The sequence below is a fragment of the Cervus elaphus genome, chromosome 20, assembly GCF_910594005.1.
Source record: "Cervus elaphus chromosome 20, mCerEla1.1, whole genome shotgun sequence".
Lineage (NCBI taxonomy): Eukaryota > Metazoa > Chordata > Mammalia > Artiodactyla > Cervidae > Cervus > Cervus elaphus.
This window is the reverse complement of record NC_057834.1, coordinates 29919939-29947409: the sequence shown is the minus strand read 5'-3', so window position 1 is coordinate 29947409 and position 27471 is coordinate 29919939. Positions and strand designations below refer to the sequence as shown.

General features: G+C 39.7%; 1 protein-coding gene across 2 annotated transcripts; it reads left to right on the top strand.

The window, feature by feature from the left end:
• Nucleotides 1–158: 158 nt before the first annotated feature.
• HSD17B7 (hydroxysteroid 17-beta dehydrogenase 7) lies at nucleotides 159–27471 on the top strand. Of its 2 annotated transcripts, XM_043876641.1 has the most exons (9): nucleotides 159–297; nucleotides 2287–2490; nucleotides 3675–3767; nucleotides 6369–6483; nucleotides 12268–12462; nucleotides 15810–15914; nucleotides 16656–16712; nucleotides 22294–22392; nucleotides 26151–27471. In XM_043876641.1, the coding sequence occupies exons 1-9, from the start codon at nucleotides 263–265 to the stop codon at nucleotides 26250–26252; spliced, it is 1005 nt and encodes a 334-aa protein (XP_043732576.1). In that variant the 5' UTR covers nucleotides 159–262; the 3' UTR covers nucleotides 26253–27471. The 2 variants fall into 2 exon arrangements, with proteins under 2 accessions (XP_043732576.1, XP_043732577.1); XM_043876642.1 differs by lacking the exon at nucleotides 22294–22392.

Below are 27471 nucleotides of genomic sequence, written 5' to 3'. Positions count from 1 at the left end.
GGCTCGGGCCTCGTGCGACAACGCGGCTCCGCCCCTCGGCCTACCTCACTCCATCCCGGCTCCTGCGCCGTGAGCGGCTGGCAAGCAGCGAGCGACGGAAGAGGGCCCGGCGCGAAATCCGTGACGTGACAGGGAGGCGGGGCCCCTCCGGGCCCTGATTGACGGCCCGGGGGCGTGGCCGAGGCGGGGTTACGGGTCTAAGTACCGGTGAGAGTCCTTACTGGGTGCCTGCTTTGGGCGCGTGGTCACAGGGTGCGCAACCATGCGGAAAGTGGTTTTGATCACCGGGGCGAGCAGGTGAGACCTCCTTCGAGATAATGGAGGCGGCGGGGCTGGGGTCCGAGGGAGCAGGAAGTACCAAGCCAGGTGGACCCGCCACCGACCGACCCCGGGAGCCCCTATCGCTGACCCTGCCTCGGTGGGGTCGCGGGCCGGAGACCCTGTCCGGCTTTTCTCTGGGCTCCCCTATGCGCGAGGTACCAGGCCTGTCGGCGTCGTGAGCGGCTCAGTAACGTGCTTTCAATTAAACACGACAGCGAAAATAAAAGGCGAGCGCCGCTCAGAGATGAGTCTCAGTGACGTCCTGTCGGTATGCAGAGAAAGTGACTACCCACTCAGACCTCGCCCCCTTTCCACTTTTGACTTTCTCATCACTGGTAAATTAAACCAGATCACCATACTTTTTGTACTCTCCCAGTTTTTTTTTCTGTGCTAGACTTCCGCCCCTAGATAAATTTCAGCGTCCAAGAACGTTAGAATACGGGCGCGGGGGGGAATATCTCATGTAACACAGTGCTGGACATCTAGTATACGTACTCTTCAGGGACTCAGACAAAAGTAACTTTTCTGTTAAGGCGTGGAAGGAGTGCAAGTAACCATACTGCCGAAGAGTAATTTAGTCTGGGGGCTGGGTATGTGGATTCAGCCTCTGTTTTACTTTTCGTTTGTAATTCAATGAACAGTGTGTGGAGGATGAAACTAACCAAACCATTTTTCTAATTGAGGCGTTTGAGGGGTGGAGGGTGGTGGATTAAGACTGAGGTTATGTTAAACGACATTTAAAATGAGTTCAGCTTTCAGTTATCTAGACATGTCCATGTTAACTAAAACAAACCTGGCAGGTGTCCTGTGATGGGCAGAATTTTAATGTGCCCTCACCTGAATAACTTTAACAGCCAGTGTGGGGCTTTCTATGTTGATATGCTTAAATAAGCCAGGCTTGATTTTGTGTTTGTTCCTTTTACAAATATTGTGATATGTGCAATTGTATATTTATAGAAAAGGCCTATTCTCAAGTGGGGATGAATAAACATAACTATGGTTTATTCATGGTGCAAGGCTCTTTGCCTGGAATCAGCTCTAAAGTCTTGGAAAAAGCCCACTTACCTAGGGTTTCACTGTTATCAGCCAACCTGATCCGACCCCTCTCCCCACCTACTGTGTGGTTTCACAATGCTCTTTCTGAAGGAGGTCATTGACACATGTACTCATCTGTGGGTGGGGAAGATCCCCTAGAGGAGGAAATGGCAATCCTCTCCAGTATTCTTGCCTGGAAAATTCCATAGACAGAGGAACCTCGTAGGCTGATCCATGGGGTCACCAAGAGTCAGACATGACTGAGTGACTAAGCACGCAGCACGCATTCATCCCTACTTCTCTTTCCTTGTAGCCAGCTTATATTTCCTTTTCCTATCTTCCACTTAATTATCTTCCTGTTGGTTATTCAGTCTGAGTAGTTGAAAGGGACTTGTCTGTCCTGCCATTTGCATATACCTTACTCTGAAAGAGCCACCCATTCCTTAAATTAGGAATTTCTGGTGCTGCTGATAGTGGCCATGATACCAGCTAATAGAAGAGCCCTTGCCCTTGAAAAACCCGGACAGCAGAGTAAAACACGGACACTGCTAACTGCTGAGATGCTCTTTTTAGCTCTTGCTGGTGATGTACTGAATCATTTTCATGAGTGTCACGATCAGCATAAAATGAAAACCACTGACAGGATAAAATCTGTCTTAAATGCTAAAGGACAGTTCTGATTTGCAGTTATTCAGGTCATTGAGCTTTTGCAAAATGAAAGAAACACAAGCTGGGCAACATCCTGAGCCAGTGACTTTTAGAGTTGGAGGGTTCCCCACTTCTTTACGTAGTTTTTGAGTGCTTTCTGTCTACCTGGACTCCTCTTTGGGGCTCAAGTTGACAAAATCAGTCTTCTGAGCCAGAGAGAAGGTGCCTCTATTTGGCACCATCTCATTTAATGCATATTCTATATCTGAATTGTCCTCTCAGTGGCGTGGGCCTAGCCCTCTGCAGGCGGTTGCTGGAAGAAGATGATGCACTTCACCTGTGCTTGGCGTGCAGGAACGTGAGCAAAGCAGAAGCTGTCCGCACCTCTCTGCTGGCCTCCCACCCCGCTGCTGAGGTCTCCATCGTGCAGGTGGATGTCAGCAGCCTGCCGTCCGTGTTCCAGGCCACCAAGGAGCTCAAGCAAAGGTCTGCATCATATTGATGGCTTTTTTCTCATGTGGTTGTGCAATGCAACAGCTAATAGAGTAAGAACGGATGGGAAAATCTATAAAAGAAATAGGTGCAGTGTAAAAAGAAGTTACACTGAGGAAATCTGTATAGTGACATATTATGCTTCAGTATACCATATTTTCATTCTTAATCATAAGCATGACCATTCCATGAAGTTTATTTTATGAGCATATTTTGACATGCAGTCAGTTGTAAAGTCTTAGGTTAGTATAACTCCTTTGATGTTTAAATACATTTTTTGCATCTTTGCTTCACATAAAAAGAATCCATTAAGTATGTAAGGTAGGTATTGACAAGTGAAGAAATTTCCCCAGGCCACTCACTAAAAATTTGTTCATACCAACAGTAATTGGCATACAATAAACATTTGACAAATGTTTAGTATATGAAGGGCTAGAGTCCTTAGATATATAACTTCTCAAAAAATGGACAATAAATTGCATATAGCTACACAATGCATTTTTCTGGAAAGGTGGGGCATATTTTTTTCTTCTAAGAGGAATGAATAATAATTTGTTTAATTAATAGACTATTAATTACATTTTTGTAATTCAGGCCCGTAATAAGCAAGAGCTTCTTTATTTCCATGGGCAGTAAAATGAACTTCAATATATATAAGGAAAGCCTTCTTGGTAAAAGAATTGGCTGAAGAATAATATATTGTATTTCATTTATGCTTGATAGCCATTTGCATTACTGTGTTTTCTGCTCTAATGGATATCTTGGTGTTCAGATTCCCTCATTGATGGATCAGATTATATAAGTTTTACTTATCAAAGAGGAAAAATGTGAATTTTTTTTTTTTTTAAAAAGCAAAAACCTTTCTAAGACCAGAAGGAGAGTGGGTTTAATAGAGTTGCTGTGGTACCTTATTGGGAGGACTAAGCTGGAAGGAGTATTGATCAGAGAAGATTTGACTTCAAAACCCATTACAGCTCTCCAAATTCTGTTTGAGGCCACCATCAAAAAAAGAATACTCAAGTATTTACCATTGCTAAATAAAAAATGTTGAGAAAGTAGTACTGATGCCTAAGCTTGCTATGGCCATCATTTTTGTGCTTTCTGTCCTTCATGGACCTTCTTTATTCTAATTGCTCTAAGAGATAACTAACAATCTTCTTTCTTGATTTTACTTGCAGGTTTCAGAGATTAGACTATGTATATCTAAATGCTGGGATCATGCCTAATCCACAGCTAAATATCAAAGCACTTTTTCGTGGTCTCTTTTCAAGGTAATTTCTATCTTCTAGATTAACTGATTGGAAGGAAGGTGTTTATTTATTTTTTGGCTAGTTTTGCCATCAGTCCATTAAATTGAGGGAATGAGGGGGTGTTGGGAAGAATGAAGATAGGAAGTACATGTTGCAGCCGTGTCATGAAGCATGCTTTCATCTTTGTGAGGAATGTTGCAAGTCATGATTCTGTGTTCTTGGTCCCCAGATATTCCAAGTATGTCGCATGTTTTGGCAGGTCAGTGTTGGTCTGCCTGACTGTGTCCATTAGAACATTTCAGAACTAGGCAGAGTTGTCAGTGAGACTCTAATACCCAGGAAGGCAGCTTTAGAAGCATTTCTCAGCCATGTGTCAGGTACCCTGACCAGTAGGCTGAGGAAATGTACAGGGCTAAATACCTTCCTGGGAGATTCTCAATACACATTTAGTGGCTCTCAAAAATGTTTAACTACAACCTACAGTAAGAAATAAATCTCTTTTGTGACCCAGTGTACTTATTCATGGACTTCCCAGGTGGCACAGTGGTGAAGAATCTGCTTTCCAGTGCAGGAGACATGGGTTCGATCCCTGGGTCAGGGAGTCCCTGGAGAAGGAAATGGCAACTAACCCATTCCTGTATTCTTGCTTGGAAAATTCAGTGGATAGAGGAACCTGGCATACTATAGTCCATGGGATGGCAAAGAGTCAGACACAACTGAGCACTGAGCACATCCATACTTATCCATAAATAGATATTACTCTTACTTCGTGCTTCTTCCTATACTGCTAATTTTGTTTTACTTTTCTGCCATTCAACACACACACACACCCCTACACACAAAATCACCTGCTGGTCTTGACCTATTACATTGATCTCTCAGCAAATCACTGTCTTAGTGTATTCAGTGCCTCAGGAATTCCCTATCATAAAAAAGCCGGCTTCACTTTGTTACTTTGTTCAGCAGTTAGACACCCAGTGCACGGGCGAAGACTCTTTCTTCTTGGCATGATTGTTATTCCACCAGGGCAGTTGACTTGTATTAGGTTGGTGCAAGAGTATTGTGGTTTTGCATGGTTGAAATTTGCTATCCGATATTGGAATACATTCTTAAATAAATGTGGTAATGTTATACATCATTTTAATGCACATTTCTCGCTTTGTTTTTTGCTAATGACTTATTACTTGCTGTGTATTTTATATTTTTTTTAGACTAGGGAAAGGATGTTAGACCAAAAGAAAATTCAAGTGATTTTCTTATTTGAGTTCAAAATTGTTCATAAGGCAGTGGAGACAACTTACATCAACAATACATTTGGCCCAGGAACTCCTAACAAACATACAGTGCAGTGGTTGTTTGACAAGTTTTGCAGAGGAGATGAGATCCTTGAAGATGGGGAACTCGGTAGCCGATGGTCAGAAGATGACAGTGACCAGTTGAGAACAATCATTGAGGCTGATCCTCTTACAACTGCATGAGAAGTTGCTGAAGAACTCAGTGTTGACCATTCTATGGTAGTTTGGCATTTGAAGCAGATCGGAAAGGTGAAAAAGCTTGATAAGTGGGAGCCTCATGAGCTGACTGCAAATCAAAAAAATCGTCATTTGGAAGTGTCATCTTCTCTTATTCTATGCAAAAGCAACAAACCACTCCTCAGTCAGATTGTAATGTGCAGTAAAAAGTGGGCTGTATATGACAACTGACAACAACCAGCTCAGTGTTTGGACCAAGAAGAAGCCCCAAAGCACTCCTAAAGCCAAACCTGCACCCAAAAAAGTGTCATGGTCACTGTTTGGTGGTGTGCTGCCATTCTGATCCACTTCAGCTTTCTGAGTCCCCGTGAAAGCATTACATCTGAGAAGCAGGTTCACCAAATCAGTGAGATGCACCAAAAACTGCAATGCCTGTAGCTGCAATTGGTCAAGAGAGAGGGCCCAGTTCTTCTCCATGACCACACGTTGCACATCCAGTGCTTCAAAAGTTGAATGAACTGGGCTATATAAAGTTTTGCCTTATCCACCATATTCACCTAATCTCTCGCCAACTGACTATGACTTCTTCAAGCATCTTGCATTTTTGCAAGCATCAAAGCATTTTTGCAGGAAAACACTTCCACAACCAGCAGGAAGCAGAAAAATGCTTTCCAAGAGTTTGTGGAATCCTGAAGCATGTGTTTTTATGCTACAGGAATAAACAAACTTACTTCTCATTGGCAAAAATGTGTTGATTGTAATGGTTCCTATTTTGATTAATAAAGGTGTGTTTGAGCCTAGTTATAATGATTTAAAATTCATGGTCTGAAACCACGATTACTTTTTCACCAACCTAATAGCTTGATTTGGAATGAAGGGAAGAGAGTTTTTGCAGCAGGGTTTTGAAAGGCTCAGGTTCCTGTTGGTTGTATGAACTATAAGTATATAAGTTGAACTGGGTGCAAGAAGGCATTTTTGCATTTGATTTAGGGCTCAAAATAACCTGGTCTGAGAAGTAAGTATTTTTGTTCCTGTTATTACAGAAGCAAGGAAAATTTGGGGGTTTGGGGAAGGCAGGAGGGGGTCTCTCTTTAGTATCTTCAGTTAAAGAAGCTTTAAAAAGTCATACCATTGTCTTCTGTTGTTTCAGAAACGTGATTCATATGTTCTCCACAGCTGAAGGACTGCTGACACAGAATGACAAGCTTACTCCTGATGGGCTCCAGGAGGTGTTTGAAACCAATGTCTTTGGCCACTTTATCCTGGTAAAAATGTTTTAGGCTTAGTAAGCCAACTGTTAGTGCTGCGATCCTAAACATGTGCAGATATGTCCAATGCTGTGTTGTTAAGCTCATTAGTTTATGGCTAGCGTTACATCTTTGAGTGTTTAAATGGGGGTGATTACTCTTTGAAAACATTGCTTCCCTAAAGCAGCCTGTTGGTGTATTTTTTCCTTTGGACATCCACTTCAGAGAGCAGAAAGTAAAATATAAACACACAAGCACTTTTAGAAACACTGAACAGACCTGAGAAAGTGCACAAGTAGTGTTCTAAATGGTCTTTGCAACTGGGGTTGTCATCAGATAGGATGGGGTAACAGACAAGACACTGTTAGACAGTACTTAATAGTTAATCTTTTACTATCGTGATGTGATTTCTTAAGCATCCAGACTGATGTGTTGTAATTCCAGGCATACATATAAAGCTAAGCAAGGGATGTGCAAATTGCCTAAGTTGTTCTGTGCTCTTGCCTCACATTTATTCTCATAAGACAGCTTTAATATCTAGATTAAGTAATGCCCAGCTCTGTTGCCAGTTGCTTTTAATTCTTTGTTATTAGAAGAACTCTTTCTGATGCATAGAATTTGTATCTCTGACACTTTTAGATTTATGATCTTTTCACCTCAAATATAATTTCCCTCATAATTGGACCTCTTTGAGGGCTAGCTGTAAATATAAATATAATAATTTAAGATGTATGTAAACATTGGAATATTGTAAACCATTAAAAGAAAAGATCTTTTGCACTTAGATGGGATAGCCATTAGTATTTTATTATTGAGAAGAAACAGCTGGTGGTGTTATGTACAGTGTGACCTCATTTGTATAAACAAATAGACAAGTATGTATCTATTTCTAGAATGATACAAACGAAGTTGGGAACCGCTTTGAGCTGGGCACCAGGATATCAGGAGTGAGTGTGGGATTCATGTGTCATTCTAGGTCCTTTAGCGCTTAAAAAAAAAAATGTGGTATTGCTTCTTCAATGGTAAAAGTTAAAATATAGTCAGGATAGGATTGAATTCATATTTGATCATGTTTTATAACTCTTCAGAGATTCATCTAATATATCCCTTATGTTTTTATAATCCTCTCATTCTTTGCCCTCTTTTTGAATTATTAAATTAGTTGGCAATGATAGAGGGTAAGTTAATGTGACTATTAATAGTCTGTCAACTTTTTGATGAATCTGCTGTTTAAAAAATCAGGTTGTTAAGGAAATCTAGTATTTTGGGGTGATCCAGGTTGGAATGGCAGAGGAGAGTGGTGACCGAAGGCACGATTCTCACAGGTGTCCTGGTGTCATGATTTAACATTGTGTATCCTTATGTAGGTAGGCCTAACAGCAGGGGCTTGGGGGTTGATTTATCAAATAAAATAACAGGAAGACTTATGATGCCTTCTACTCTCTCCAAATTAGTTTTAGGAATCTTACCACTTTGTGGAACAGAAACGTGGATTCTAGGTCCAAGTGTAAATGCATTATATGAGTGGGTCCATCCCCAGTTTGATTATAAATGATCAAACTTTTAGGGCTGTTAAAAGACTAGAGATAATTTCTGTAAAGTTCCAGGTACAGTGCAGTATTACATTGTGGAACCAGATGACTGAGTTAATCTCATGTTCATGGATTCTCTCGATTTGATGTAAATATTCATTGCAGATGTGGAAGCATTCCTAGATATTTCTTTAATACACTTCAAGTTTTAGGGTAGCTTTAGATTTACAGAATTATTGTAGAGAGTTTCTGCATACCCTAGGCCTAGTTTCCTCTATTATTATTATCTTTTGGCTGCATCATGCTGCATGTGAGATCTTAGTTCCCCACCTGGGCTTGAACCTGCACCCCCTTGCATTAGAAGCTTGGAGTATTAACCACTGGACCACCAGGGAAGTCCCAGTGTCCTCTATTATTAACATCCTACATAGGTTGGTAGATGGTCACAGTTAGTGAACCAACGTTGATATATTACTATTAACGAAACTCCATGCTTTATTCAGATTTCTTCAATTTTGTGTGATAATTCTTTTTCAGTTCTAGCATCCCATTTAGTAGTTAAATCTCACATTACATTTAGTAGTCCAATCTCCTTAGGCTCTTGTTGGTCGTGATAATTTCTCACACTTTCCTTGCTGTTGATGGCCCTGGCAGTTCGGGGATTGCTGCCCAGGTGTTTTGTATATGGTCCCTTACGGGATGTGTCTGTTTCCCTCATGATTAGATCTGAGAAAAGGCGTGTTTGAAAGGAAGACCACCGAGAGAGAGCGCCAGGCTCCTCCCACCCTGTCGGTGTGTCTTACGAGGGCTCCGCTGACCTGACGTGGCGTCTGTCAGGGTTTCCTGTGTGTGGTTACTTCTCTCTCCCTTTATATGTAGTCGTCTGTGGGAGAGTCACTTTGTGTAGCCCACATGTGGTTGTGCTCGGCCTTCTTAAGCATGGAGTAGCTGTATGAATTATTTGGAGTTTTTCTGCAAGGGAGCTATGTCTGTTCTCCTCCACTTAATTCTTTATTCAACCACTTATTTATTGGCCTATTATTCCTTAGTAAAGCTGAATAAAGACATTTGTTACATCCATGCAGATTCATGGATATGTATTTTCTCCTTTGAATTATAAACACTATTTTCTTACTCGAATTATTTTAGCTTGGGCCATTGGACCTCTTTCAGTTGGAACTTTTATATCTTTTTCAAAAACTCTTATTGAAGTATAGTTGATTTACAATGTTGTATTAGATTCAGGTGTACAGAGAAATGATTAAGTTATATATACATGTGTATGTATATGTCTATATACACATATATCTTCTTTTTCAGATTCTTTTCCTATATAGATTATTACAGAATATTTAGTATAGTTCTTTGTGCTGTGCAGTGGGTCCTTGTTGGTTATCTATTTTGTATATAGCAGTGTGTCCCCTGCCTCCTTTCCCCTTGGGAAGCTGCAAATTTGTTTTCTATGTCTGTGAGTCTGTTTCTGTTTTGTAAATAAATTGTTTGTGTCATTTTTTTTCTAGATTCCACATATAAGTGATATCATGTATTTGTCTTTCTCTGACCTCACTTAGTATGATAATCTCTACGTTCATCCATGTTGCTGCAAATGCCTTATTTTGTTTATTTTATGGCTGAGTAATATTCCGCTGTGTGTCTGTGTGTATACACACACCACATCTTTATCCATTCATCTATCAGTGGACATTTAGGTGGTTTCTAGGTCTTGGCTATTGTAAATAGTGCAGCAGTGTGCATCATGGTGTATGTGTCTTTTTGAAGTACGTCTTGGAAGCTCTGTTTTTAGTAGAGCTCTGTCATACTGTTCTCCACAGTGGCTGTACCAGTTTATATTCCCATCAGCAGTTTAAGAGGTTTCCTTTTTCTCTGTACCTGTTCCAGCATTTGTTATTTGTAGACTGGTGTGAGGTGATACCTCATTGTATTAATAGTTTTGATTAGCATTTCTCTAATAATGAATGATGTTAAAAATCTTTTCATATTCCTCTTGGCCATCTGTGTATCTTCTTTGAAATGTCTATTTAGATCATCTACCCATATTTTGATTGGGTTGTTTGTTTTTTGATATTGAGCTGAATAAGCTATATATTGTATATATTGGAATATTATATATTTTGGAATTAATCCCTTATGGGTTGCATTGTTTGTAAGTATTTTCTCCCATTCTGTAGGTTGTATTTTTTTATGTTTATTTTTAAAATTTATTGTTTTATTTATAGTTTCCTTTGCTGTGCAAATGCTTTTAAGTTTAACTCGATCCCATTTGTTTATCTTTGTTTTTATTTTCATCACTCTAGGAGGTGTATCCAAAAAGATATCACTGCGGTTTCTGTCAAAGAGTGTTCTGCCTACATTTTCCTACAGGAGTTTTATAGTGTCTGGTCTTACATTTAGATCTTTTATCCATTTTGAGTTTACTTTTGAGTGTGGTGTTAGAGAATGCTTTAATTTCAGTCATTTGCATGTGGCTGTCCGGCTTTCCCAGCACCAGTTACTGCAGGGAGCTTCTTTGCACACTGTGTGCTTTCCTCCCCTGTAGATTACTTGGCCTTGGACACGTGGGTTTATTTCTGTGCTTTCTCTCCTATGGAATTTCTGTGTCTTTGACACAGCCTCATCATCCTGGCTTTCTGGTTTGGTTTTGTGCATGTCCTTCCTGACACCACATGATGTTTAAGACTCACGTTATGTATTTCCTATCCCAGTCTCAGAATCAGACATTTCTCTGAGGAGATCTGTTTCCTTTTGTTGGAGAATGGCATTAGAAACTCATACCTGGTGCTGCTTGCTGTTGAGATAGCATTTGCTTGTAGGCCCTCTCAGCTCGCAGAGCGAGGACATTATCGTGTTGTTATTCAGTCTCCCAGTCCTGTCTGACTCTTTGCGGCCCCATGGAACTGCAGCACACCAGGCCTCCCTATCACTCACCATCTCCCCAAGCTTGCCCAAGTTCATGTCCATTTCATCTGTGATGCCATCCAGCCATCTCATCCTCTGATGCCCTCTTCTCTTTCTGCCCTCCATCTTTCCCAGCTTCAGGGACTTTTCCAGTGAGTCAGCTGTTTGCATCAGAGGACAAAATTGCTGGAGCTTCAGTTTCAGCATCAGTCCCTCCAATGAATATTCAGGGTTGACTTTCCCTAAGATTTGACTAGTATAATCTCCTTGCTGTCCAAGGGATTCTCAGGAGTCTTCTCCAGCACCACAGTTTGAAGGCATCGATTCTTTGGCATTCTGCCTTCTTTACGGTCCAGTTCTCACAACCGTACATGACTACTGGGAAGATCCATTACCTTGACTATACAGACCTTTTTGGCAGAGTAATGTCTCTGCTTTTCAACATACTGTCTAGCTTTGTCATAGCTTTCCTGCCAAGAAGCAACTGTCTTCTGATTTCATGGTTGCAGTCACCATCCACAGTGATTTTAGAGTCCAAGAAGAGGATATCTGTCACTGCTTCCACCATTTCCCCTTCTATTTGCCATGAAGTAATGGGGCTGGATGCCATGGTCTTAGTTTTTTTAATATTTAGTTTTAAGCCGGCTCTTTCACGCTTGTCCTTCACCCTCATCAAGTCTCTCTTTAGTTCCGCTTTGCTTTCTTCCGTTAGAGTGGTATTATCTGCATATCTGAGGTTGATGTTTCTCCCGCCTATCTTGATTCCAGCTTGTAACTCATCCAGCCTGATATTTCTCATGATGTGCTCAGCATATAGGTTAAACAAACAGGGTGGCAGCAGACAGCCCTGTTGTACTCCTTTCTCAAACTTGAACTAATCGGTTGTTCCACACAGGTTTCTAACTGTTGCTTCTTGACCTGCATATAGATTTCTCAGGAGATAGGTAAGATGGTCTGGTATTCCTATCTCTTTAAGAGCTTTCCACAGTTTGTTATGATCTACACAGTCAAAGGCTTTAGCGTAGTTGATGGAACAGACGTAGATGTTTTTCTGGAATTCAAGGAAATATCTATGTGCATGCTAACCCATTTATATATAAATATCTATAAATATTTTGTATGTAACCATCTGAATCTTTATTAAGCTAAACATGAGTTCACACTGATGTCTGACTAATCCCTTACCACATGGATCAGTCTATACCCCTTCTCTTGCTTACTTGTGTCCTACTTTACCAATGACACACATGTTCAATTCTAGTGTACATTTATGTTGGTTTCAAAATTGTTATCTTGTAATCCCTTAGTATATTTTGACACTTTTTTTTGTTTGTTTGTTTTATTCCTCATTCAGATTCAGGAACTAGAATCTCTCCTATGTCACAGTGAGAGTCCATCTCAGCTCATCTGGACATCATCTCGCAATGCAAAGAAATCTAATTTCAGCCTTGAGGATGTCCAGCACAGCAAAGGCCAGGAGCCCTACAGCTCTTCCAAATATGCCATTGACCTTCTGAGTGTGGCTTTGAACAGGAACTTCAACCAGCAGGTAGCCTGTCTCAGTGATCTGGAAATGGCAGGGCAGTGTTTTCTGAACTACCACTGATTTCTTAGTAAAATGGCTGGCTGTCTATTGTAGTGTGAAGATGAAATATTGTTTCTTGAGCAGGATTGCTGTGAGGACAAGGTAGGACATGACAAAGACTGATAGTTGATGTATAGGAAGTTTAGGGCAGAGATAATGAGCTCCGGACTTGTAGGTATATGGGGGTTCATTTACCAGTCTGTAGCTCCTCTGGAGCTATAATTTATATAACAGAATGACACTACTAACGATATCTATAGCTCCTATCAAGCATTTGCCGTGTGTCATTTAATACCTTTCCCATCACAGTGAGGTGGGTCAGAATATTTCCATTTTCGTATGAGGACACTAAAGTTTGGAGTCCTTATTAAAGTCATTTACCCAGAAGTCACACGGTTAGTAAAGGCTGGAGCTCAGAGCTGAGCTCAAGGCTGTCTAACTTCATTGCCTGGCCTTTTCCCATTAAGCCATGCTGCCACCCAGCGTTTGCTATATATATCCAGTGTTACAGGACAGTTGGTAGTTAGAAAGCCCTTGGGGAACGAGGATCTTTGGTGAGGCTGCAGAGCTGTGCCTTTGTGACGACTGGGTTTAGAGAGCAGCCCTTGTCAGACATGCTGGCTTCTTGTGGCCTCTGAGGTCTGGAACTTAGGACTTCTTTGTATGTTTCTCTTGCCAAGGTCCAAAATTTTAACTGGAAATCTCCAGTCTCTCCTGTGGGCATTTTCCTTTATTTGCTTTGACTGTGTTTTTTGAATGTGGGACTAGGGAGAAATTTAATTCCAACAATATTTACAAAAACTGACCATTTTTAGGGTACTGACCCAGGCTTAGAATTGAGGAGGAAGGAGAAATAAAAAGACAATGCAGAAACTATTTGCCCTTAAGGGACCGTTTTCGATCATCCGTTAGATACAGCAGTATAAACCTTATGTAATGGTCCAGACCTGGTTGATTCTGGAATGGAGACCTTCATCAGCTGGAATTCTCACTTCTGAGAACAGGCTCAGGATCAAACCTCTTAGTGAAGAGGATGGTATAAAAGTAGAAGCTATGAGCATATTCTGTAGATCTGCTTTTGAATCCTGGCTCTGTCACCTTGGACAGATTATTTAATGTCTTCGTACTTTCAGTTTCCTCATCTGAGAATCAGGGTTAGTAATAGTGTTTGCCTCATAGATTTGTTGGGAAGATTGAGTGATTGGAGTGGTAAGAAGCATTCACAACAATGCTTTGTGTTAGAATGTGCGTGTGTATATGTATGTATCTGCACGTATGTGGGAGGTATGTGTACTCACGTGCGTGCATGCATGCGTGAGTGTGCCTGGCCACACGCACATGTGTGGGTTTGTGGGTCTGTGCGCATGTGTGTGAAGGTGACTGTGGTTCTGTGCTCACGGGTGTAGTGTCTGGTCATGCGGTCTGCAGCTGTTCACCCATGTGCTTACGTATGTTTGTTTGTTGGCTGTTGTTATTATTATTCAGGCTCAGTGTGTTGGTGCACTTGTGAGCCTCCTCCTGAGATTTCTTAGGATGTTTAAAAACTTGTCATAACTGCTTGTCCTCTGGAAACTCCCTTTTAGGGATAAGGTCAGAGTGGATTTAGCTTCTTTTTTCATAAAAAAGCTCTGAAATTTTGCTTGTCTCCATTGTCAAGTTTTGGGATTTCATCTTTTTTTAAAAAAGATTTAGCTAATGCTGCCACCTCCTTTAAAATCTGTGTGATTGGTTTGTAGCTCATGATGTTTCTCCCTTGGCTTTTATGAAGAAAGAAGTAGCTAAGAAAGAACTACCTCCCTTCGAAGACTTGTATGACTAGAAATGTTGGATCCCTGTCCATGAATGACCCCTCCCCTTACACAGCCTTGAGAAATACTCAGGGTCGTCACGCTCATTCCTTCAGATCAAATGTGTGAAGGAACTCCAGTTTAGATAAGATGGCCTCCTTGCTTGTTTCTTTTGTTGCTCAATGTCAGAAAGTCGTGTGTGTTGAAAGCCCTGGATTTTAGTTCACAGATGTCTTCGTTTAGGGCTGAATAGGTCCTAACTGTCCCTGGCTAGTTCCCAGAATAAGAAATTCTTCTTAGCTATCTTTGGGGCAAAATATTTGGGAAGAATTTTTGGTCTGTAAAGTTCCTGACTGTTTTCGGAGGACTGCTGGTAAATCAAGGGGATTCTCAGGTCTAAATTATCCACGTCAGGCACCACCAGGCCCTGCAGCAGTGAATAAAGGAAGCCAGCCTTCTAGCTTCTGACCCTCAGGGTGCTTTCTGTCCCCTGAACTGACTGTGCTATCCTGGCACTTTCTATTTTTGTTTAAAAGGAAAAAGAAAATTAAGTTAAAAGTAATAAAAATATGAAATAAACTGAAAACGAAAGTGAGTCAGTCGTGTCCAACTGACTTCATGTTTGCAACTCCATGGACTATACAGTCCATGGAATTCTCCAGGCTGAAATCCTGGAGTGGGTAGCCTTTCCCTTCTCCAGGGCATCTTCCCAACCCAGGGATAGAACCCGGGTCTCCCACATTGCAGGTAGATTCTTATCCAGCTGAGCCAGCAGGGAAGCCCATGAATTAAAATAGTCAATATCAAAATAAGGTGAAATGTGGTGAAAATTAAACCAACTAAACTAGTAAAACAAATCCCAGTGTTCCAAGGATTACTAAAGACCATCAAACACCCTGTCTATTATTAATATGTGCCATGTGTTAACTGGGACTCTTTTTATAGAACAGATCTTTCTAAAATGATGACTCCAGGGCAGAGAACCTGATTTAGAGATCTTCAGTTAGAGGAGGTCTTTGTGGAATCATACCCACCTCTCTGATGCCTCAAGCTAGAGCCCTGGGCCTTGTGTACCTGCAGGAAACAGAAATACACTTGAGGTTTAGCTGTCTGTATTTACTAGAATAGAAACGTCTTTCAGGCAAAGACTTTCTTTGCATGGCTTTCTTATCTCTAACTGCTCATTTTGGTTGGTCAACAGATCTTCAGTTAAGCCATGGAAAACTCAGGTAACCAGTCCTACTTCTCTCATCCTGCTTCAAGCTCGGTTACTCTTTGTTCTCTAAGTTACTTGAGAATAAAATACTTTATCTTACTATTTGTATTGAGTGCCTCTCATAGTGCATTTTCAGTACACGATTCTTAAACTGAAATGGTCTACCCAGCTTCAAGGACAACTTAGAGCATAAAGCCTTGACACCTGGCTTCCTGGCTCATTTGTGTTTCTCCTTTATTTACTGACACAGAGGTAGGCTCAGCGTGTATTGAATTGAAATGAACTGCTGCCCCCCTTTCTGCTCCCAGGGTCTGTATTCCAGTGTCGTGTGCCCAGGGACGATGCTGACCAGTCTGACGTATGGAATCCTTCCTCCCTTTGTGTGGATGTTAATCATGCCAATCATATGGCTGGTGAGTGGTAAATGCTTCTTCTCTTAGTTTCCTTAAGCTGTTCAAGTTGGAGCCAAAAAGATATGTTTAAGGGTTGGAAAGTGCTTTAAGTAACTGAACTTGAAGGTGGCAGAATTCCGTTTCACTCAGAAGTTTTGATGTTACTTACCATGTAATCTCTGCTTCATCCCACCTGATACTCCCACTGCACCACCATCTTAGTGTACACTTTTCGTCAAGGGAATGCTTCTCTGATCACGCACCATATAGCCCAGGAGTTCTATGATTATATAATTTTGAGAAACCTGTGGTAAGTGATATCAAACTGGATTTCTCTGAGCTTTTAATATAGTCAAGTGCATTAAAATTTACCAAGGAGGGTATGATTGTGCATTGTATGATCACAGTATCATGTTTTTGCTTGTTTGTTTTGTTTGTATTTTGAGCATCCCTCCAGCACTCTTTAGAAAATGCTGCTTTCAGGAAATGTCCTTCCCTTGTAGAGCTCAGGAAGAAATATCCTTCTGTTTATGGCCGGCATGGAAAAAAGATAAGGACATATGCCTTCATGTTAAAAGTGGTTGACTTGGAGTAATGGAGATTAAATGATGGAAATTATTTCTTCTTTAGATTTATTTTCTGAAACTGAAAAAGTGCTCTTTGTAATAAGAAATGCAGTTTGTCTTTTTTTTAACATTTAAATGGGTAATACTTTTGTGACTCTAAACCACCGCAAAATGACTATTGTTTTCTTTTTCTCAGTTACGCTTTTTTGCAAATGCTTTCACGCTGACACCTCAGAATGGAACAGAAGCACTGGTATGTCACTAGAGTTTTAATATGTTGTATTCACTTCACAGATGTAGACTGTGAATCCACTGGATTAGAAACAGTCGTAACAGAAAAGGTGAGAACAGGCTCTGTATAAGCAAGGTCCTATTGGACTAAGGTGAGTCGTAAGGTGAAATGCTGATGATTAGCAGTGAACTTTGAAAGTCCAGTATGTTTCCTGGCACTGAGTGCCGTGGTTTTGGGGTCAGCACTTCTGTAGAAGCAAGAATGAGCAGCCAGAGGAGAGCGGAGCGTGGAATGCTGTAGGGGCAGGCAAAGCCAGATGCTGGCTGGGCAGTCAGCGTGAGATTCCCACGGAGAAGGTGTCTCTCAGGGGTCAAGAGTAGAGGCAGCAAAGCCCAGCTCCATTTCCCAATATGAAGATTCTCTTTTCCTGTATTAATAATAGAGAACCGAGTTATTAACTTGATTAGAAAACCAGTTTGTTTCCTTAAGTCACTCATGCAAATGGACTGCACATGTTTCTGCATCAATGGCAGACATTACTAATGGATCATAATACTCTGTTCTGTTGTACATAAATGAATCTCTGAATATTTTTCAACTAAAGGCCCCAAAGACATTCTCTACCAGTGGATGAGAATTGTCATACAAGATGAAATGTATTCGTCCTCTGTGCTATATACCATCTGGTTGAAATTCCACTATATTAAAAGTCAGTTCTCTGTGTGTGTTTCCCTCACTCCACTTAGCTCCTTCAGGGTTTTTGCTCTGTATTTTAGAAACCTGAGAGCCTATCACTAGAGTGTTCATACTTAACAGATTCTTAAATCATAGCTGAACTGAAACTAAGGAAAACGCTAAGGGAATTGAGTTGGCACTCTTCTTATGGTAAATATTGCAGAAAGAAATGCATTTATTGTAGAGAGACAAATTGATAATAGAAGCAAATACTTTTAAACTAATTTTATGTATTTCTTAATATATTTGTTAAGCTATTTAAAATAATGAATGATTGTTTAGGGATTACTCCTTCCACACATTTACGACACTGAAAATCAAATCTAGAGGTCAAGTATATATTGTGTCAGAGGAGTAGGAATAGTTAAAATTCAGAATCTCCAGTTGCTAATGAGCTTAGAGTCATGTTTTTTAAAAAAAGAATGAATAGAGAAAATAGACAAGAAAATCAGACATTCTATCATCTGGTGGCAAGTACTCTAGGAATGATCAGAAAGGAGGATCACTATGGGGCTGGACTAGTTGGAGCAGGCTCTGCTTACTGAGTCAGGCTTAATTTGGGCTCTGAAGGATAGGTTGAATTTGATAAGATAAGCGGCAGGTCCCCAGCGTCATGTTCAAAAAGTCTGTGACCTGCTGTAATTTCCTTCAGTGTGGGTGAGTAGGATGTCATTACCACTTAGTGATGATTATACATGCTGGGGATACAGATGAGGGTTTGAGCACATCATATGTGTAGCAAGAATCTCTTCAACCTTTGGTTGAATAAATTTTATCTCTTTAAATGGGCTGAGCTTGAGTGGCTTAGAATACAGTGGTTAAGAATGTGTACTGTAAAAAAAAAAAAAGAATGTGGACTGTAGAATTATAGTAATTCTGTTCAAATTCCAGTTCTCTAGTTTCTGACTGTGAACTCTTGGGCACATTTTTTACTTGCCTAAGCCTTTTATTATTAGCTGTAAAATAGGAATTACAGGAGTAAATGAGAGAAGGCTTATTGTAAAGGATTTTGTATATTTCAGCATTTAAGATTTTAAAGAAAATCATCTTAATGAAAATAATGTAGTGTTGGCATGTGAATTGACAGATCAGTAGAATAAAATAGAAAGTTTAGGATGGGCCCAAAGCATATAGGTGATGCAGAAAATCACCTATGCAGAAAATCAGTGAGGGTAAAGATGGTTTATTCAACAAATGGTGCCAAAAAATAAAATAGGATCTTTTCTTCATACCTTACAGTCAAATAATATTCTAGGTAAACTAAAAGATTTATGTATAAATGTAAGAATGTATAGTTACTTGGAAAAAATATGGGGACATTTTAAAATAATTTTAAGAGTGCAGAGGCTTAACTATTCCCAGGAACTCTAAAAAACTGAAAAAATTGATTAAAAGTAAAAAAAAATTACATGACTAAAATTCTCACTATATAGATACTCAAAAGATTTACCACAAAATAGAAGAAAAATACCTGCTACCCATAACATAGATAAAGGTTAAATTTTCTTTCTTTTTTTAATCACAAAGAAAAGGCTATACAGTTTATTTTATTTTATGCATTGGTCATTCCCATAAAATGCTTGGCTCTCATTATAAAATCCTATTAAAAACAAAACAGTACAAAAAAGTTTTTGGAGTTTAACTAAAGCACTAGAACATGATAAGCATATAGCTGATTAACTTCTCACTTCATTGTACAGTAGAAACTAACACACTATTGTAAAGCCATTATGTTTCAATAAAAAATAAGAAAAAAGATTTTAAGGCCTTGTGTAAGCAAAGAACAAAAGATGTAGCCCTCTTTCACCTACGCTTACAAAGCACTTGCTTTTTTAAAAAATTTTTTTATTGAAGAATAGTTGCTTTACAGAATTTTGCTGTTTTTTGTCAAACCTCAACATGAATCAGCCATAGGTATACATATATCCCCTCCCCTTTGAAGCTCCCTCCCATCTCCCTCCCACCCCACCCCTCTAGGCTGATACAGAGACCCTGTCTGACTTTCCTGAGCCACACAGCAAATTCGCATTGGCTATCTATCTTACATATGGTAATGGAAATTTCCATCTCACTCTCTCCATCCCTCTCACCCTCTGCTCCCCTCTCCCCATGTCCGTAAGTCTATTCTCTATGTCTGTTTCTCCACTGCTGCCCTGTAAATAAATTCTTCAGAACCATTTCCCAGATTCTGTATATGTGCATTAGAATATGATAGTTATCTTTCTCTTTCTGACTAACTTCACTGTGTATAATAGGTTCTAGGTTCATCTACCTCATCAGAACTGACTCAAATGCATTCCTTTTTATGTCTGAGTAATACTCCATTGTGTATATGTACCACAACTTCTTTATCCATTCATCTGTCAATGGGCATCTAGGTTGCTTCCATGTTCTAGCTATTGTAAATAGTGCTGCAATGAACAATGGGATACATGTGTCTTTTTCACATGTTTCCTCAGGTTTCTCAGGGTAGATGCCTAGGAGTGGGATTGCTGGGTCATATGGTGGTTTTATTCCTAGTTTTTTTAAGGAACCTCCATACCATCTTCCATAGTGGCTGTATCAATTTACATTGCCACCAACAGTGCAAGGGCATTCCCTTTTCTCCACACCCTCTCCAACATTTATTGTCTGTAGACTTTTTGTTGATGGCCATTCTAGCTGGTGAAAATTATAAGATACTGATGAAAGAAATCAAAGACGACATAAACAGATGGAGAGAGGTTCCATGTTCCTGAGTAGGAAGAAGCAATATTGTGAAAATGACTATACTATCAAATGCGACCTACAGATTCAACGTGATCCCTATCAAATTACCAATGGCATTTTTCACAGAACTAGAACAAAAAGTTTCACAATTCATATGGAAACACAAAAGATCCCGAATAGCCAAAGCAGTCTTGAGAAAGAAGAATGGAGCTGGAGGAATCAACCTTCCTGACTTCAGATTATACTACAAAGCTACAGACATCAAGACAGTATGGTACTGGCACAGAAACAGAAATATAGACCAATGGAACAACATAGAAGCCTGGAAATAAACCCATGCACCTATGGGTACCTTATTTTTGACAAAGGAGGCAAGAATACAATCGGGCAGACAGCGTCTTCAGTACATGGTGCTGGGAAAACTGGGCAACTACATGTAAAAGAATGAAATTAGAATATTTCCTAACACTACACACAAAGATAAACTCAAAATGGATTAAAGACCTAAATGTAAGACCAGAAACTATAAAACTCATAGAGGGAAACATAGGCAGAACATTTGATGACATAAATCAAAGCAAGATCCTCTATGACCCACCTCCTAGAGTAAGAGAAATAAAAGCAAAAGGAAACAAGTGGGACCTGATTAAATTTAAAAGCTTCTGCACAGCAAAAGAAACTATAAGCAAGGTGAGAAGACAACCCTCAGGGTGGGAGAAAATAATAGCAAATGAAACAACTAACAAAGGATTAATTTACAAAAGAAACAAGCAGTTCATACAACTCAATACCAGAAAAACAAACAACCCAATCGAAAAGTGGGAAAAAGACCTAAACAGGCATTTCTCCAAAGAAGATATACAGATGGCTAACAAACAAATGAAAAGATGCTCAACATCGCTCATTATTAGAGAAGTGCAAATCAAAACTACAACTTTGATTAATTGTAAATTAATTACTAAACTTTACTAAAATTTACTAAATTTACTGGTAATTTTACTAAAATTACTAAATTTTCTTAATTGTTAAGGAACATCAACAAATCAAGGAAAACAACTTATTGGAACAATGGGCAGAGGACATGAAGAGAGTTTTGAAACTTTTAATCATGTGAAGAAATGCCTAATCTTCGAGAAATGCAAATTAATGAAAAACTTTCACCTCTGATTAGCAAAGATTAGAAGTTTTAATGTATTGATACTGTATTGGCAGGGGTCTAGGGAAATGAGCACTCTGCTGCACTGCTGGAGAGAGTAGTCTGACACAGCCTCTGTCAAGGACTGTTTGGCGATATCATTCAATATAATAAATGCACATATGTTTAACCTAGCAATTCCATCTTTGGTATTTATCTTATTTAAGATGTAAGATATCCTCAAACTTACATTGAATGATTTAGTCATCATTCATCACAGTGATGTTTGTAATAGCAAAAACTGGCAAAAACTTCTATATCAGTTGGAAACTTTATGTAAATTATGGCACATCCATAGAAGGATGCTACTTTGAAAAAGATTGAAATTTTCATGTACTGGTTTGAAAGTATCTCCAAGGCCTGTTGTTCAAGTAAAAAATGTAAAGCATGGAATAGTGTACACTTTGCTTCCATTTGCCTAAGAGAAATGGATGTATTTGTTTTTTTAACCAAATACATTTTCTTTGGAAGAATATACAGAATACTAACATGAGTGCTTGCTTCTGGAGAGAACTGGGTGGCTAGAAAACTGAAAGGGAGGAAGAGTTTTGACTTCCATGTACATCTTTTGATTGTTGTACATGTACATGTACGTACTCATCTATTAATAAAATTAAATATTACATCAGTGACCTGTACTTTGCTGTGGTGTCAGCTGAGTATCCTCTTGGAGTGAGCTCCAGTTCACATGTCCTGAGCTTTAATTTGAGGATTAAGGGAAGAGTCAGTTAAATATGGGAACGTTTGCTTAAAAATTTTCAAAGGATACTATTAAGTGGGCTCTTCTACTTTCTTCCTTCAAATTATAGTAGTGGTTCATGCCAGTGTCACAGTCAGCTGATGCTATTCAGGGGGGTTGTCAGAATTTGTCTGGGGCTCTCTGAAGTGCTGATTAAAAATCCCCTCCAGCCTCACTCACTGTGGGCAGAAGAGAAGAGTCATTGACACCCTCTTCCTTTCCAGGTCTGGCTTTTCCACCAAAAGCCTGAGTCTCTCAATCCTCTGGTGAAATATCTGAGTGCCACCACTGGCTTTGGAAGCAATTATGTGACGTCCAAAAAGGTGACTCTCTTTCCTTTGTTTCACTGAAGAGGCTGATGGTGGGCTGGTCCCTGGGTTCCCGACCACCCTACCAGCTGCCCAGCTTCTCTTCTGCGGGTCTCCCCTCTCTGCCTTCACACTGGCCTATTTTCATTTCCTTCTGCTCTCTCCTGCCTCTTAGCTTGGCACACCTTTTCTCCACCTAAACTGCTCTTACCTATCTTTTTTCTGATTCATTACTACTATTTATTTTTAAGATCTCAGCTTTTATGTGACCTTTTACATTGGGTCAGGTGCTTTCATGCTAGATTTTTTTGACCTGTGCCAGTCCTGGGTAGAACTCATTCAGCAGTGGGCTCCTTGCTCCAAGGAGCTTTGTGAAGCGGGGATTACACCCTCTTTCCTTGCAGGTTACCTTGCACATGGCACATGCTCAAGAAATGTGACCCAAGTTGAATGAAATATAAAGCATCTTTCTTAGTGAAGTTAGCTTCCCTTTGTGTTCCACTTATGACAATTATTAGCTTTAATAGTTTGGTATTTGAAGAGGCAGGGTACAGAGTTTGGAAACATGGGTGCTGTATTTTGTAGATTCTGTGTTATCTAAAATGAAATTAAACATAGTTACATAGTAGAAGGTGAAAAAAATTATTTTGACCCCATAAGGATTAATTTTGTTATATTTTTGTCCTGAGTAAGGTTTATTTCAGCCTCCCATTTTTGACTACCTAGCTTATTGTGAGGAGGCAATGGCATAAAATAAAATTCAGTTCAGTTCAGTTCACTCAGTCGTGTCCAACTCCTTGCGACCCCATGGTCTGCAGCACGCCAGGCCTCCCTGTCCATCACCAACTTCCAGAGCTTACTCAAACTCATGTCCATTGAGTCGGTGATGCTATCCAACCATCTTATCCTCTGTTGTTCCCTTCTTCTCCTGCCTTTAATCATTTCCAGCATCAGGATCTTTTCAAATGAGTCAGTTCTTCGCATCAGGTGGTCAAAGTATTGGAGTTTCAGCTTTAGCATCAGTCCTTCCAATGAATATTCAGGACTGATTTCCTTTAGGATAGACTGGCTTAATCTCCTTGCAGTCCAAGGGACTCTCAAGAGTCTTCTCCAATACCACAGTTCAAAGGCATCAGTTCTTTGGCACTCAGCTTTCTTTATAGTCCAACTCTCACATCCATACATGCCTATTGGAAAAACCAAAGCTTTGACTAGACGGACCTTTGTTGGCAAAGTAATGTCTCTGCTAATATACTGTCTAGGTTGGTCATAGCTTTTCTTTCAAGGAGCAAGCATCTTTTAATTTCATGGCTGCAGTTACCATCCGCAGTGATTTTGGAGCCCAAAAAAATAAAGTCTGTCACTGTTTCCATTGTTTCCCTATCTGTTTGCCACGTAGTGATGGGACCAGATGCCATGATCTTAATTTTCTGAGTGTTGTTTTAAGCCAACTTTTTCACTCTCCTCTTTCACTTTCATCAAGAGGCTCTTTAGTTCTTCTTTGCTTTCTGTCATAAGGGTGGTGTCATCTGCATATCTGAGGTTACTGATATTTCTCCCAGCAATTTTGACTCCAGCTTATGCTTCATCCAGTCCAACATTTCTCATGATGTATTCTGCATATAAGTTAAAAAAGCATGGTGACAATGTGATGTACTCCTTTCCAGATTTGGAACCAATCTGTTGTTCCATGTCTAGTTCCAACTGTTGCTTCTTGACCTGCGTACAGATTTCTCAGGAGGCAGGTCAGGTGGTCTGGTATTCCCATCTCTTTCAGAATTTTCCACAGTTTGTTGTGATCCACATGGTCAAAGGCTTTGGCCTAGTCACTAAAGCAGAAGTAGATGTTTTTCTGGAACTCTCACTTTTTCGATGATCCAATGGATGTTGGCAATTTGGTCTCTGGTTCCTCTGCCTTTTCTAAATCCAGCTTGAACATCTGGAAGTTCATGGTTCACGTACCGTTAAAGCCTGGCTTGGAGATTATTGAGCATTACTTTGCTAGCGTGTGAGATGAGTGCAATTGTGTGGCAGTTTGAACATTCTTTGACATTTCCTTTCTTTGGGATTGGAATGAAAACTGACTTTCTCCAGTCCTGTGGCACTGTTGAATTTTCCAAATTTGCTGGAAAATTAGATTGAAGCAAGTAAGTTAGCTAAGGCAGAGTCATGCTCGACAGTGACCTTGTCTATATGTCAGTAGCTTGAGGTCTAAAGGGAACCATGCTCTCCACTTCCTATAGTATATGTTTACTAAAAATGAACCTAAGAACCTCCAGTGTTTTCCATACTATATTCTGTGAGATACTAGTTCCTTAAGAAGATTTGCAAAAAGCAATTTGTCATCCAAGTAAGTTTAAGAAATGCTTCACATTATATTCCCCCCCTTTCAGAGACCCGCACAATGCACATTATGCCAGCAACGGCTTTGAGAAGTTGATACAGTTAGGAGATATGCCTGACGTGTTTCATCCTGCTGTTTCTAAGTTGTTCTTGACTGTATGACGTTTTCTTTTCCTTTTAAAATTTAAGAATGCATCACAACATCCCAAGAAATACTTTGGGAACTTTGTGCTAAGTTGCTTTAGTCATGCTTCACTCAACTCTTTGAGACCCCATGGACTGTAGCCCACCAGGCTCCTCTGTCCATGGGATTCTCCAGGCAGGAATGCTGGAGTGGGTTGCCATTTCCTTCTCTAGGGGACCTTCCTGACCCAGGGATTGAACTAGCATCTCTTGTGTCTTCTGCATGGGCAGATGTGTTCTTTACCACTAGCATCACCTGGGAAGTCACCTTGGGAACTCTACTGTAAACTAACAAGCTTACTTTTAGGTCCTCAGAATTTTTGAACTTACATATATTGATGTCAAAGGAATGACTGATTTACCAAGGGGATAAAATGTTTAATTTCATAAACCGAAGGAGTCTATTAGCATTTCTTGGAAATGCATTGCAGAATGTTGTTAACCTTTGATTAATTTTGGGAAGTCAGCTTTCTGCTGTTTAAATGTTGGGTTGAATTAAAGAGAGCTGTAATTCCTCTTCCAGTTACAACATGAAAAAAAAATGCTAACATGATTGAATGTAAATGTTTTTCCAAAATGTTTTAAAGTTTTCTTTAATTTTTAGCCTTTTAGCTTTGGGGGCTGGCAGTCTGCTTTGCATACACTATATCAGTTAAAATTAATTTTCTACATAAAACAGAAGAATGTAAAGTAAAGTGGATAAAACAAGATAAAAGCTAAGATTTCTTGCATGTAAAGCAGTTTGGAGGATGGCAGCTTTGGGCTGGCCTGGCAGCTTTGGAAATTGTCAGGTATCCAGGTTCCCCCTGCCATCCCTGAGGTACGGCCCGCATCCTTATGGTTCAGGAGAGCAGTGTGAAGATGGGAGAAAGAAAGGGGTGCCCCATTCCCTTTAAAGAGAGTTCTGGGTAGTACCACACACTTCCACTTATATCTCATTGGCCAGAATTTAGTCCATGGTACCATTAGCTTCAGTGAAGGCTGGAGACTTAGTCTTTCATCTGCAGGGCAGTGAGTTCAGCTAAGATCAGAGCTCTTTTACTAAACAAGTTAGTTACTAGGAGGTTAAGTATCAGCTGTAATTAAAAAAAAAAGTTAAGATTCCTAACATTCCCCACATGGCTTCCCCCGCAGCTTTCCCACCAGGCCTTTTTTGGATTCTTTTACCTGTTATTTAAATGGATTCCTTTTATTCAAATCCTGTTTATTTTTCCTTTCTAGTCATGCCTATCTTGCTTCTTTTCCAGATGGACCTAGATGAAGACACTGCTGAAAAATTTTACCAAAAGTTACTGAAACTTGAAAAGCAGATTAGGGTCACCATTCAGGAAACCAATAACCAGAACTGAAAATGATGCTCTCTGAAACATTCTGTGCCTTTTGGGGATTCTGGAGTGCGTGAGTTTCTCCTGAGCTGGATCATGTGCATTTGTGGTAAACACTGATTTCTGATGGTCTCTTCATCACAGAATCACCTCTGTGATTATGTGTGTGTGTGCATGTGAGAAAAGAATATCTGATATTTTATCAGTCTCTATGAATGATGTCACATCAAAGTCGTGCTAGAGGCACCCAACTGAGTATCCGTTTGTTCAGCCAGCAAGAGTACAAGCTCTACTTCATGGGACGAGGTGTTGACTTGAGTAATTATGACACAGACACATACTGATTCTCCTTTCACCTGCCCCAGAAGGAGGACCTACTACTCATTCTCTGAGTAGCAATCTTAGCCTTGTTCTTCACAAGTAGTTTTCCCTGGTTTTGTACCTTATTTCTTCCTCCACATGCCACATTTAAAAATCCTGATACAGATGCCCATGTTATTAATCATCATAGTAACAAAAGTGTATGTATTTGGGCCACCTGAATTATTTTCTCTATTTTAAAAGTATCTTTTATTGATATTGAGATAGTCCATGTTAATAGTGAGCCTGACCCTCACCACAGTTTACAAATTTATTACTGACCAACTTGTTTCCATGACATATTTTAGTGAATGTAATCCTGCACCAAAAATCATTTACTCAAATTGTTTCAATGAATTTACTCAGATTTTTCAATTGAATAATTACTGGTGGAATGTCTCTCAGTATCAGTAGTGGTCGAAAGTGGTTAGGACTAGTTTGCATGATGTCAAGACAAAATGCTAAAATTCCTAGGTGTTTCAACCAACATTTGGGATGTTAGAGTAATATTTTGAATGAGTTAATATGAAAAATTACATGTAAATATAATGTCTGTATGTTTTAAAGTGTGGAATTTTGGTTATTCTTTCTCTAAGTTTGTTGCTAAAGATATTTTTAATAACTTTAAACATAAATGAAAATGAGAGCTGACCACTCTCCGTTCTCTTTGAGAAAGAAGGGTGAAGTTAGAGAGCTGAAAGCATAGAGCTGGTTTTCACTCCTGTGTTTACTCACTTAATTGGGAAGAAGTACTTTTTTGTGGATCTCAAGCTTTCTGTCTGTGAAGTGGAATAATTATCTTTCTGTGTTCTCTGTTCATGGATATGAAGTGAGAATTAAATGCGGTAATATATGTGAATGAATAAAGAGCATTTTTTGAGAA